Source organism: Athene noctua, chromosome Z (assembly GCF_965140245.1).
Source record: "Athene noctua chromosome Z, bAthNoc1.hap1.1, whole genome shotgun sequence".
Taxonomy (NCBI): domain Eukaryota; kingdom Metazoa; phylum Chordata; class Aves; order Strigiformes; family Strigidae; genus Athene; species Athene noctua.
Genome location: NC_134077.1, coordinates 53,555,308 through 53,569,764, shown reverse-complemented (window position 1 = coordinate 53,569,764; position 14,457 = coordinate 53,555,308). Strand labels below are relative to the sequence as shown.

General features: G+C 38.8%; 1 protein-coding gene across 6 annotated transcripts in view; it reads left to right on the top strand.

The window, feature by feature from the left end:
• AOPEP (aminopeptidase O (putative)) overlaps nucleotides 1–11,227 on the top strand; it is a 198,357-nt gene extending 187,130 nt beyond the window's left edge. For 5 of the 6 annotated variants that reach the window (XM_074932976.1, XM_074932972.1, XM_074932974.1 and 2 more), the window contains 3 exons: nucleotides 5,120–5,206; nucleotides 7,381–7,525; nucleotides 10,400–11,227. In XM_074932976.1, coding sequence (XP_074789077.1) covers nucleotides 5,120–5,206; nucleotides 7,381–7,521 — 228 coding nt within the window. In that variant the 3' untranslated portion in view covers nucleotides 7,522–7,525; nucleotides 10,400–11,227. Of the gene's footprint in view, nucleotides 1–5,119; nucleotides 5,207–7,380; nucleotides 7,526–10,399 lie in introns of those variants that run through there. The other variant, XR_012635630.1, reaches the window with a different exon arrangement.
• The last annotated feature ends 3,230 nt before the right edge of the window (nucleotides 11,228–14,457 follow it).

The following is a 14,457-nucleotide window of genomic DNA, read 5'->3' as shown; positions in this document are numbered from 1 at the left end:
CTGTAAAATTGGCAGTTCTTAAACTGTAATTCTTCCATGTTAAGCAATTGTAAAACCTGGGGTTTTTTAGTCCAAATGTTGCCCTGTAATATGTGGCATTGTTCCTTAATTATCTAGGAAAATTATATAACATTTGAATCCAATTTATGTGTAGATAGGAAGAGACTGGAGATAAATGCTTTCAGATGGAACAGAACAGCATTCTGGTGCTCTGGAGATAGCAGCTTCCTTCTTGTTAATTAAAACTAATCTGTATAGCATAGCTTGGTTATTTGAAAAAGTTTCTTTGTCTTTTTTCCTCTACAAATTAGACTAAAGTCTGGCCTCTGAGACTCTTTAATTAATATTTAAGATTCAAGTTGTTCAAATAATTTTTTTCGATGGAGTCTGAACCTATGTTTTATAAAGATCACATACACCTCCTAACCTTAATAAAGGTTACATTTTGTTGGACAATAGGTCTTACTGTATTATAAATTACCCCATTTTCTAAGATCTCTAAATATGTTGCTTTTATTCAGTGGTTTAGATTTGTTGTCTCATGGCGCCTTTTAAATTGGATCCAGCTATTAGCAAAATGTACTCATTTTCCCTGAAGCCAGTCTTCCTTTCTGCAGACCAAAGGCTTAGTAAACTGTAGCTTTTTTTCTTCCTTTAATACAGGCATGGTTTAAATTACTTGCTTTCTAAATCTTATTTGTAGACCTCAGAAGTAAAATATTTATTTTTTGCTTGTATACATATGATTGAGAGCATTAGCAAACTAGATCATTGCAATATAACATATAAAGCTTTCTGTGAGGATGTTTGTTTTAGGCTTGTCTGATTGTTTATGTGGGGCAGGGGAGAATAATATGGATTAGGCAAAGTAATTTATCACCTGGGTCAGTAAAAAAACAAAAATTATTACTTTAATTTAAAACATGTTTGAAACAGTTTAAAAATACTGTTTCTCAGGTGTGTCACTGGGAGCTCTTCTTTTGAAAGGCAAACCATGAATTTGATGCCTTAGATGGGTGTAGTCAGTCAGCTGCAAGCACCGTTTCCCAAGAAGTCTTGTTCCAGACTCCTAAAACAAAGGGACTGTCTTAGAGCTGGATTATTAGTATATTTTATATAAGTGTTTATTTCAGTTAAATAATCTCATGCAACAGCTTGGATACTCTGAAAACAGACTAGGATTGGTAGCAGAGAGTGGTAATGTAGTTGTCTGCACCAGCTGCAAAAGCAGCGTGGGAGGAAAGAACAATTTCCAGGCAATAAGGACCAATTCATGAGGAACTTGAGGTACCAGCAGACCTCCATCAACCCCCAGCCACCTCTCCCCATCCTCGGGAGTACCAGCCATTAGCCACAGGATCAGAAGGACAGCTCTCAGCCTGGTGTTGGGGTCTGAGAAAATAGTGTGTTTCCAACTTGGGTTCTGCAGCTGCCAAACCAGTAAGAGTGTGTGGGAGGGTGGGGCGGCTACAGGTGTTGCTTCACATCCAGACAAAGCTGTATGTGCTTTCTGCCAGCCATAGCAGGAGTGATTAATGTAAATTACTTTTCAGGTTTAGTTTATATTGTATATGGTGTAACCAGCCAAAATGATATGTGGTGTGCATCTCTGAATCATGCAGAAGAACACAGAGAAATGTGCAGAGAGAAAACTGGAAGAGGACTAATGAATTCTTATTTTTGCCACTGAGTATTTGCTCCTGGGAGGAACAGAAAATACAAGAGCATACACAGGATGCGGTATGGTTAGCTCAGTCCTACCACAAGCTACTTAGTTTTCACAATTTCCTTTCAAGATTCCTTTGTTAAAAGTGCCTGTTCACATGACTTATACATTAGGCTGTGAAGCTGTGGGGCTTGTTTTAGTTTTCCTGATCTAAGCATTGGATGAGACACTGGGAACTAAATTTTTTTTTCCGTCCTTCTCTTATGTGAATAAAATTCTCATGCTTGTGGTACCAGCCTAGGGCATGGATTGTACTAGAAAAAATTACTTCTTTATAGTTCATGTATCTGAGAAATGACTGTGTTTGCTTTAGCTGCAGTTTGTATTACATGACCATCTACATGGCCCAGGGGGCAGGAGAGTAACCAATATATATATATTCAGTCCAAGCGGTAGGGAAGATTGTAGTGCCAGTGTTGTCCAGATCACACCCTGCCCCTCTTACACTCTGAGCCAGCCTTGGTTTCGGTGCTCAGCTTACTGGGATCCCATATGAGACACAGGAGAGCTGGTGGGGTCGACTGCACTGCTACTTTCACAGGCGCTTCAGCAGCGATGGGTTATCCTGCAGTTTTCTCTGCCATGAGATTTTCTCTGCCATGAGAGCATCCGGGCCTTTTTGGAAAACAGGAGGCAAACATGTAATCTGATAACAGACATGTAGCTTCTGCCTCAACTAGCAAAGTGCCAGCATTTCAGATCTGGAAAGGTGCCAGGATTTCTATTCACCCTGGGAAAGAAAGCGAAAAAAAGTGAAAGAGAGAAAGAAAAGTGTGTGCTGTCCCAGATTTCGCTCAACAAATGAATATTTTTCTTTTAAACTATTTGAAAGGAGATCAGTTGCCAAGAACAGGAACCCTACGGAGGAACAAACAATTAAGGGAATAGGCACAGTTTGATTATTCCATGTTTTCCAAAGCCATTGGGATTCAGATGATCAGGCCATGCTACAAATGTGAGGCAGACATGCAGGACATTAGTATGTGAAGAAGAAGGAATGCTTTCACGGGGAGAAGCTCTCTTCTGCTCTCCATGCAGCTATTACGGTTGTACCAGGGAAGGAGTGTTGGGGACAAGCTGGCTTGTGCACTGGCATGAGCCAGGTCCCTGTTTCTTCTGAACGCACTCAGAAATTTAGACCCTAAAGTCTTGTGACCTCCTCCTTCAGGATAAATAAATATTTTAATAACTGCAGGGTAAAAAACAGCTTCACCAGAAGGTATGAAGAGAGCCCCATCCCAGAATACTTTATAATCTGCTGTTGAAATAGTCTCACTGAAGGCACAAGTTGAGATCTTGAGCAGACGCAAAAACTCGACTTGGTTGCTTACCTTCTGGGTAAGTGCTGTAATTGCTGGACCATGAGATGTAGAAGACTAGTGATCACAGGAGAGGACCACATTCCCTTTCTTTCCCTTATATTTCTTATATATGCTATAAGAATAAACAAGGATTTTTTTTTTTAAATATAAAACAGAAGGTGTAGAATAAAGTGTATCAGATGAAGCTACACAACCTTTGTTTCCATTCTGTTTGGTTAACTCACCCTACAGGCGAGGTGTATGCTTAATTTTTGAGCCTCGAAGGTTTGGCCCAAGCATGGAGCTGCTTGGTGCTATGAGAAACTCCCTGTACAAGGCTGGATTGCCTGGGAACATTTACTGGTGAAATGCTTAGTGTCTCCAGGGAGAAGCAGTAGCTGGGTAGGGTTTTGAAGGTCTGTATTACAAATATGTATCTACAGCAAATTGAGTTGAATCTTGGAAGGCTGTTTACTTTTGTAGATTTAGCTCTGTTTCCATTTGCAGGAATCTTAACAACTATTATTTTGTCAGAAAAAAAGCTTTAAGAGACAGCTTTCATTCCCTTCCATGCACTGCACTGTAACTTTTCAGTATCTTACAATGCTGTGAGTGCAAACTCCACTCAGCCACAAAATCCCTCAGCGTTTTATTTCATTCATAACCTGTGTTCAAACTGTTTTGTGTAAGAAGTCAGTTGGAAAGAGATATCAGGTGCCTAAAAAGGACTCTTCCAGGACCTGTGAGCATTTATCAGTTGTTTATTATGCTAATAGGATTACATTCTAATTACATAAATCTGTGAAATTTTTCCTGAGTTGCACAGTTATCAAGGTCTAGGACGACAATGAAAGCATTTCCAAATACCTTATTTCCAAAAGCAACAATATACATAAGTGTGACATTTTCCCCGTCCCTTTCTGGCTTCCTTCCTTTCTCAATGTCAGTAAAACTATCATTCAGAAAAAGGTTTGTGTTCAGTTACTTGATACAGACACAGTTTGGACTCAGTTTTGAAAAACACTAGAACTGCTAACATTTTACTCTTACTATGAAGACTGGTTGTTACTAGGTGCCCTGTCTTTTGAAAAATGGCAAGAACAAAGACTGAAACAGGATTGGGAGGGTGGGAAGATTTTATTTCACTTAACTGTTTTACTTTAGGATCAGTGCTGAGCCACTAATGGAATATAAAATGTTAGTGTGCTAACTGCCTACAACTGAGGAAGCCTTGCAGGAGAGTAAGATGACACTTATGCCACAGGAGGGGTTAAAAGCCAAGTCAGAAATTTAAAGACAAAAAAACCCAAAACACAACCAAAACGAAAAAAAGTGTGATACATGTTCACACTACTTAAATAAAAATATTTTTCAGTTGTGATTTGCTTGAAAATTTCCATACTTTTCATTACAGTATGTTGTTAACTTGTTTTGTCAATGTCCATTTGGTAGAACAGCCCAGCTTTTTAAGTGTAGATGGAGTTTAAATGCTTTGAAGGTGCTTACAGTCTATTGCTGGCAAAGATACAGTAGCAGAACTGTTACACTGAATTGAAGGGTCCCTATTTCATGGCATTTTTTGGCATGGATGTGATATTGGTACAGAATTTTATTTAAGGCTTTCTATCACTTGGTTTATACACTTATGCAGGGGAAATTATCAGTTATATCTTCTGGCTCTTCCAGATATTTGCAGTGCTAATCTTCTCCCTGCTTCTAACAGTAGAAAAGAAATAACCTCTAGCCTAACTTAAAGAAAAAGAAGTCAAGACTGGAAACAGTGGAGGTGAAGATGCTGCAGATCTGTGCCCAGATCTGGGTTAGTTTACTAACATGGAACCAGGAGTTTGTCTTTTGAATGTTCTGGGTTTCCAAAGCCTAAGCCCCAGGTGCACAGAGCCCAGTTTACCAGCCAGTGTTGAGAGGTGGCTGCCTGGCTGCTGGGGAAAAAACCCCCGCAACTCACCAAAAAATCCAAACCCCACAAAACCCACAAAACCAAACTGGTTAGAGATGTATTGTTTATCGACACTGCCACAGACACAATGCAGTTTATTCCCCCCTCCCCCTAATATTTTTTTTCTTCCCAAAGGTTCGTCATCGGTGGTGTGAACTTGTTGTTAAACAAAAGTATGTGCCTGGGTATGGAGATGTTGAGAAATTTCTCAGAGAAGATCAGGTCAGTTACATTTAATTAGCATTTAAAAAAAAAATCAACTTTTTGACACCTTTAGTGTAAAACTAAAATATTTTAATACATTTTGTTGCTGCACTTTTTCAAAAACTTGAATGTGTATTCAGTTTTTGCCTCTTTTGCCCCTTAAACATTGTAGTTTAAGGAAGCCACCTAGGCTTGCTGATCTTCTGGTAAGTGATGAAATAGGATATATTCCCTCCTCTCCTTCCATTTTATGCAAGCCAGAGTTAGGAATGATGCTAGGAAGATAATTCTCAGCATTGGTTCCTTTTGGAGGATGACAAAGGCAAGTCTAGCTATGAATGTTAATGCATGTAGATGTGAGCTAGGTGCAAAGCAGTCAGTGCTGTGGTGATTTCAGTTTTTAAGACAACATCCAAAAGTAGCATAATGCAGGGATATACATCCAGAAAATGCAGGCCTCTCTATGGTTAGGGAAGTGCCACCAGATTTTGAAGATCTTAAAGGGTGGCCATACACAGTATCTTGACTATGTTTTTTTTATTTTGGCCATTATGAACAAAATTCTAATTGTACCTCTGCCTTGTTCTTTCAATTTCACTTTTATTTATTTTTATTCACTATAAACTCCATACAATCAAGACATTCACTGCATAGGATGACTTACATATTTAAAATGTAGGCAAAAAATAGAAAATGTTGTGAGATAAGTCAAAGTCTAGGCCAGATATTAATGTCTTTGCCTTTTATGTTGACAATGAACAAAGACATTTACAGCCAATAAGGTTTTTCTGCTGTCAGGCAAATACATTTTGTCAAAACAGCACAATAAAATTATTGCAGTCTCTCGTGTTAGTTCTTCCAGCTCTGAAGTATACCTCCTATTCATATCTCAGCCAATAAACAGGCCTCAGACTTACTGGCAAAGTCTTTATTAAAAACCAACCAACCAACCAACCATGAACAACATTATTTATTAAAATAAGGAGTTATATATATTGTGTGTATTTTAATCCTATGAAACGATGGAGATAACCACCAGCAGAAATGGGGGGGGGGGGGGGGGGGGGGGGGCAGGAAATCCTTGAGTTCACAAAACCATACATATTGAATTATGTTTGGAACAGGTATTATGCCAAATAAAGACTAACATTTTCTGCAGTGCAGGGGAATAATTTTTGCAACTTTTAAAAACGTAATCTTCAATATCTTTCATTTCATTTTTCCTTTAATTTCAGACTTTGTTAAATTCCCCTTCTTGCTGAAGCTAATTTGCTTTAAGACTTACCAGCCAATGCTAGAAATTGTGAGGAATAGTATTAAAAATTGTGTTTTTTCAATGCTATCCAAATTTTTCCTCTCCTGCAACTGTCCAGACGTTAAGTACAACTGTAAAAGTCAGTGTGCTAAGATGCTAATATTTTGTCATGGGTATAATCCTATTTTGGTAAGTGCAGTTTAATGCTTATTGAATTCCTGTAATTAGGTGAAAAATTGTTATAATCAGAAAAAAATGATAGTCCCCAATATGCTTCCTGTTAAGGTAGCCAGTGCTTTGCTACCTGTTGTTAAATCTCACCCCCAGGTGCCCCATTACCTTTCCTGATAGCTGCTGTGTCCAGACTGAGTAGTTAGGAAAAGCCTGCCTTCTGAGCAAACCAAAACTGGTGCATGTTCATATCTCAGATGTAAAGAGGAGTCTGAAACACAGATCTGGCTGCCTTCAGTTGATGTCCAGTTACAGAATCGCCAAACAGGAATATTAGAGTGGACTGTTTCGGCTGATGTCCTCTCTATTTCTCTGTGTGTGTAAACATTCCAGGTGGAAGGAAAATATGTATTCCATTAAAGGCAGCTGTTTTCTTAGGGGGCATTTGGAAATATTTCAGGTAGTGAAAAGAAAAATTGAATGAGAAAGCATTTTCTTGTCACGACATAACATACACCTCATTAATTTCTGTTCTTACACACTCAATACAACATACAACCATCCATCCTTCGGCTAAAGAGATCCAGAGAAAACTACTCTGTTGGGGAAAGGGTAGGTGTGATAGAGTGTGTGGTATTTTGTGTGTTTGGGAATGTCTGTTTTGTTTTGTTTTTCATTAAATGAGTACTAGGAGGTCAATGGAATGAAAACTAGTTAACTAGTCATTACTGGTGATAGGATGGCTGTGTGTTGCGTTCTCTTGCAGGCAATGGGTGTGTATCTCTATGGTGAATTAATGGTGAACGAAGATGCAAAACAACAAGAACTTGCACATAAATGCTTTGCTACAGCACGAGACCATATGGATGTGTCCTCAGCCAAAGTGGTGGCAGAGATGTTATTCTGAAGAGGTGATTTTTCTTTTTAAATTAAACACCCTGATTTTGCCTCATACAAAAGAATATGCAGAGCTCATTAGGTGTATTAAACTTTGGCATACCACACAGCTTGTGCCTGCTTAGCTCAAGAAGTAACTCTTGTAGTCCAGCTGCTGGAGCAGTGAGTTAGATATGTGTAGGCACTAGTTGGAGGGTAGGAAGTATGGCTTTGTTGTACTTTATAATGGACTGTATAAGAGGCAACACTTAAGTCCAAATGGCCAGAGAAGGCTCCACCGGCAGTTGTTTCCCACTCTGAATTCTTAACTCCGCTTACAGAAACTGCAGTTGTGCGAGGAGCATTTCTGTTTAACAAAGCTTCATGTTGACTTGATAGGCAGCACAGTCTTTGAAAAGAATCTGAGCCCACAGTGGTAGTACCAGACTCTGCACTTGGAAGCAAATCTGAATCATGTGAGAACAAGCTGATTATTTAAATGTTTTTGTGTTAAGTGTAGTGGGACCTTTGAAGACTTATTATGAAGTACTAAGAATAGTCTTAACATGAAGAAGGTGCTTAATATCATACATAATCTATCTTGTTTCTGAAGTTAATGGGGAGGAATCACCAGAAAAAAAGCAGAATTGCAAAAAATATTAATGAAATAAAGATTGCTGCAGGCTAAAACCTGTTTGCAGTTTGCAAAAATAGTCTCAATTTTTCAGTCTATTTGGGTAGCTGGAGGTAACCTTACAGTGTTTGTACGTGTACATTTAAAACATAGCCAATTACTATTGGTATGAATGTCTCTTCCAGTACACTGTACCTCAGATTTTTGCTTAATGATATAACTTGTCTGACAGACTGACTGCCTTGGTTGTTCACATAACTTTACAGTTGATTTGTGGTATCAAAATTCAGGCATCTAATTTAGCAAAATCATCATTTTCTAATTGGTACCGAGCAGAAGTCATCATTTTCTCCTGTTCAAGCCTGTACATGTAGCAGTACTTGATTCAGTTCCAGCTGACTTTGTGGTGTTTACTTTATTTGAAATACAGCAGATGATAGATACCATGAAAGCAAGTTTGTTTATGAACAGCCATCTTGTTCTTCTGTATAGACAAGAACTGTGCCTCCCAAGAAAACTTTGGAAAAGGTGGATCAGACTGTAGGGTGCTAAGATATCAGTTATGGGGTAGGAGGGTCATCTTCTAAAACACATAGGGCTAAGAGACTTGCTTGTGTGCTCCCAGTTACCAAGGACCCACAGGAATATGATTTCCTTTCAACAATTTTTAATCTGGTAGATGCCTTCAGGTGTCTGAAGGCCAGAAACATGAAGATGCAGTTTCTTTTGGTAGTACTGTACTAGGAACTGTCTTCCTATAGTTCCTTCAATAATAAAATAAAAATCAGAGTTTTTACAAGCTTCTGGTGATAAGTATCTAGCACAGAAAAATTACATGGTATGTATGTGTTAGTGATAGTCTAGAATTGTTTCTTTGATGTTTCAGACAGACTAGGAGTGCACAGTGAGCTATAACATAAAATCTAAAGATACTGTTATGAGAGCAACACTTTGTGTGACTACACAGGGGTTTTTTTAATGTTGTGGCTGTTTGGGTTCCTGGCATGATGATTTGTGACTTAAGATTAAAATCACATTGCCAGGGATTACCACGCAGCCATGACCACAGCTGCTAGTAATGAAACTCACGATAACTATCCAATCTGTGCACAGCGTGGAGTCCTCTCCGTCCATTAAAGCATTAAAAAGAGGAAGGCAGCAGACGCATCACAGAAGAACCTCATCTGATAATTAGCTATACCGAGATGGAGACCTCTCTGGTGAGGTGCAGAGCTTAGCTGATTGGTGAACAGTGATTGTTTCCCTCTTTGTTCACAGTGGCTAAGTTCTGCATCTGAAGAGAAGGGGAGAGGAAACTTTGCTTAATGTCAGCCTGTGCAGGGCAGGAAGCATTTGCTGGCCGAGTTACCTTGCTGCTGAATGGACAGATTTACAATGAATCCATGCGTATGAGATGCAGTATACTGAGGCTGAGAGGCAGAAGTGACTTGGGGAGGACCAAAGACTCTTGGTTTTAATTGAGAATAAACAGCACTCCTTAAATTCTCAGTCTGACTGCAAACGTAAGGCATCACCTACAGTAATTTGGTTACCATGCTCTTCTGACGTTCAGAGGAAATAAATTACTTTAAACCAGAAATGTCTATAAAGCTTTGTTTCATAGTCTTTCTCTTTAATGGATGCTGATCTTTCTGCGGTTGTAGCTCAGCACTGTGTATCATTTGCAGGAAATGGTCGTTCCCGACTGGAGCTGCTGCTGTTGTTCCAGGCTGTTAATGGACCCGTCCTCCAGTGCCTACTGAGCTGATATCAGTTATCATTTTACACACTGGCTCAGTTCAGCAGGAACAGGAGTCGAGCCCTAGCGCAAAAAAAGGTGTTGCTTTTCTAAGAGCCTTTGAGAAATATTGTTACTGTTTTCTCTCAAAAAATGAATTAGTATATATTATGATGTCCTGATGTTAAACATTAAATGGCCTAAGGTGGAAAAGCTGTTTAGAGAACTGTTGCTTTAAGATGGGAAGGTATGTAGATATGTAGCACAGTGTTGCTCTGGTAACAGACTTCCAGCATTGTTTTCAGAGTAACCTGCTAATAACCCAGAGAATGTGCTTGCACTGTGCATCTTCCCCATCTTCTCCAGATCTTGTTGTGGTAGCTCTAGAAATCAAGAAATCGTTAACTCTGTAACCACAGTTATGCTCTATTGGTAACCTAAAAAATAACCCCATTTGGAAAGATGGGACAGTCAAGAATGCACAGATACTCCTTTACCGTGACAGAATAATAACTTTTACTGCTGTTTCCATTGCAGGAAAGATCACAGAGAAACTCTTTTAATGTATCTTCTACTAAACCCCGATGGTACTAGGATTTCACTGACCCAAGACATCAAAGGAAGGATTATGTGACTGCTAAAACAATCAGCTGACAACATTTACCTCTCAGTATTTATGTCTTCCAGAGGCTCACTGTAACCAAGAACACACGTGCACAAAACAAACTACAGACACACACACACACACACGTATGTTACTGTGGCTTTAGGTAGTTCTTTAATACAAGAGATTGGGGGTTTATCTTTGCTCTTTGGTGATATAACCATTCCAGTTTGCAGATGCCAAGGACTCTTGATTTGAGCTATTTTATGCACTCCAGTAATTTGGCCAGCATTAGTAATCTCTGAAATTCAGTGAAACTACTCTGTACTTAAAATTTTGTTTGTAACTTAAAAAATTAAATTAAAAATTAAAAAGCCAATATGAAATTGGGGCTGGGGAAGTTAATTGGAAATGGAAATAATCTGTGAAAAGTGACCAATCATCCTGGGATGGGATTTAAGGAAAAAAAACAGATCAGCATTCTCTCTCATTCTTGTTTAGTTTAACTTTTACCAGAAACATCAGACCTTCCATTTTCTAAAAATGTCTTCCATACCTCCTGCTGCTCCTTTTGCACAGTGACATGTCAAGTGTAGCTCTTCTTTCTTAGGAATATGAATTACTCCACTGATCAGACAACATCTTAATTGTTCCTTTTAGAGAGTAAGAATTTAAAGCACAAAAATCTGTGAACATATTTACTTTGTATGCTATTGTTTTACATCAAATACTCTTGCAAAAATAAATACTTTTTTCAAGTATGTGTAGTCTTTCCAGTGCATAGTGGTTCAATGTTAATTTACAAACTTAGCAAAAAGAATTACCTCATTCCTGCTTTTTCAGTAGGAGAGAAGCAACTGAGAGTTATTAGTTAATGGATATTACCAAGAAAAATTAAACATGGTAATTATTTTTTCTAAAGTTCTTGTGCTCAGATTCTGAAGTAAGAGCCTGCCTCAGCAGTGACTTCAGTCCAAAGAGTACAGTTCCTCTTTACCTCACTACATTTTCTGCTCTACCCCCTTTCAGGCACACAGTGTCAATACCCAAATTATGTGACACAGCAACTTCTTCTAAATGCAGTAAGCATTAGGAAATTGTCCAAGAATGCACTGAGATACCACAGCGATTTCTAATATAGTTACACTAACACGTGTACTTGTTAAGAGGTCCTGTGCATAAAACAGTTAAGGTTCATTTCACAGGGTTTTCTGCAAAGGTCAGCAAAGGAAACCAGCTTGCTTTTTGCCTTTTTCATTGTGTGAGGGAAAGAAGTCAGACCTGGATAAGGCGCTTGCTCAAGACACCCAGAAATTAAATGTGTCGTAAGCCTGTTCAGAGCCAGTACTGTTAAAACTACATGGCAGGTAAGCCATTCCACACATTCGCAGATATCACCAAATTTTTGTTCTTTAAAAACAATTTACTTTTCTTTCATTTTAAAAAATATTGAGCACAGCAGTAGTTTATTTTGCTTGCTACAGCTGTTCCAGTCTGTCTCAGCAGTATTAACGTGAGCATGAACATGGATTTTCCTGACAGCAACTCTGTGACCTATCGTGCATTGTAGCAACTGAGAAAATGAATGGAAAAAACCCACCAACATCAAACAACCTAAAAAAATAGCAGAGGTGGCAGCCCTTGCCCTGTATTTGGGTTTGTATGGCCTTGTGTTGCGACTGCAAGCATTGCTAAATAGAGTGAGGCTCCAGATTAAGAAGGAAGCTAAAGGTCACCGTAATTTATGAGAAGTAAGAGAGAACAGGAGACCTGTATGTACTGTATGGTAGCTTCATTAACATGATAAGCACTACCATTACTTTAAAATCCTTCTGAATCATGTAAAAAGTTCTGGGAGTGAACCATACAAAGTATCATTTAATTATTTAAGATTTTAATAGGCCCTACTGAATGCTCATCAGGAAAAAATGTTACTGTTCATTTTACTCAAGATTCTTCCAAGGTGGGTGTTTCCATATTAATTTCCTGCGAGGAGGAAGTTGTAGATTCTAATTATAGTAAATAAAAGCAAACAACAAAAAAATCCTTTTCCAAACTTACTATAATTAAAATCATTACTGGAAGTGATGTTTTATCAAATGATACCTCTATCCAGACTTGATTATCAACACATAAAAAACCAGTGAAGCTGCCCATTTCTTAAATTGTTTGTTCTTAAGTATAGTCAGGTATTTGGGGAAAGTGGCAGAAATGATACGACATTAAATCTCTGTTTCAAGGTGAAAGCTAAGACTTCAAGGCTAACATACACATCAATGTATGTGGCTGTGAAAGTACAGGTCTTCACATAGATGTGTCCTTGCCCCACTTAGGTTTCATTCTTCTTCTGTTTCATAGTCAGCCCCCTCTGAATAAAGCTTGTTTGCTTTCTCCCATCCCTAGTTCAGTCCTTTCCAGAGTGGTAAATTTTACTTTGGATAGCATTAGAAAGCCCAATGCAGAAGGCTGGATTGTCTCCCACTTACTTTATTAGGCCAGCACCTGGCTAGGATCTCACTGATTCTTTCCTGGATATAACTTTTAATGGTAAAAATTAATCTCAGATTAAGCTAAAACTGTATCTGTATGGTTCAGCAAGGACCAACATCTGTTTTCCTATGCCACTTACTGGGTCACTTCTTCAGAGTAAAGGCAGACCATAATGGGACAGTGATCTAGGCAAATCCCTTGCCCCCTCAGAGGAGATGCATTCCTGGTCATACATTTGCTGCTACAAACACATACTATTTTGCTGACAGCTGTTCCTCCGCTTTGTCTTCTGTCTTCAGCTTTGCTGGGAGGTGTTTGCAGTTGCTGCTGCCTCTGTGCTTTCTCCTTTAGGAGGGAATTAGCTGTACCCTATTGCCCATTCCTCACATGTAAGAGGGAAGGGAAAAAGGTCTAGCCTGGAAACAACAGGTCTAGCCAGAAATGCAGTCTGAGAAAGCGGGCAGCTTGAGGAAACAAGTAGGATTCAAGTCATAAGGACCCTATACACATAAAAAGCACTGTGAAAAAAGATATTACAAAAACAAAACAGAAGTTCTCTGGAGCTAGGCCATGATAATGTATCATGTAGAACATGGCAGCTAGAATTTATCTCCACAGCTGATGAAACTCTTGAGAACTAGTATTTTTATTACAGAAAATTTTAGCTGTTCTGTTAAGAGTTTGCAGGTGTAGGCTCCTCTGCAGGAGACCATTACACCTTTGTAAAAATGGACAAGCAGCTAAGTTACAGTGTGCCATTATGTGCCAAAGGCTTTACAACTTTCCGATTGATTCTTCCCATGCAGAAAATGGACTAGAAATATCTGGAAACCCCACACCTTTCAGGACTGGGTCACTCCCAGGCCCCCCTATGCCACAGGCAGGTGGTGGCAGGCAGTGGTGGGTCCTGCACATGCTGCAATGCTGGTGCACAAATGCAGTGAGTTGCATGTTACAGATTGTTGTGCTGTATGGCACTGCTGTCTCAGCTTTTGTTCTTGAACAGGGAGACATTTCCATACCTTCATAGGTTTGTCTTTCCATACTCATAATTTAAGAGTCAGGAGTAGTTGTATATGAATTACCTAAGAACAGTCCAATTTTACATCCGCAACTTAATGGTATTTTCCTCTGACCAAAGCATACTCTCGTAATGTGTACAATATATTCTCATAATAAGGTACTTCTATAGCAAGACTACCATTTGACATAAACCCACATACTGAGCACAAAACCTTAGTCTAATTCACTGCAAACCTTGTTCCAGGACACTAATTCTTAATATCTAAAAATAAATCAATACATTTTGTGATCTTTTAAAACTGTAAAGTATCTATATTGCTGCTACAATTCCTGGTATTCTTGAGTCTGGTTTGATATCTTCTATAATGGGCAAAGATTTTAACAGACATGTAAGTGCATTTCTGATCTTGGCCCCCATCTTTGATGCCCAGACTAGTAGTCCAAAAATAAATTAATTACAAGAAAGTACAAGGAAGCA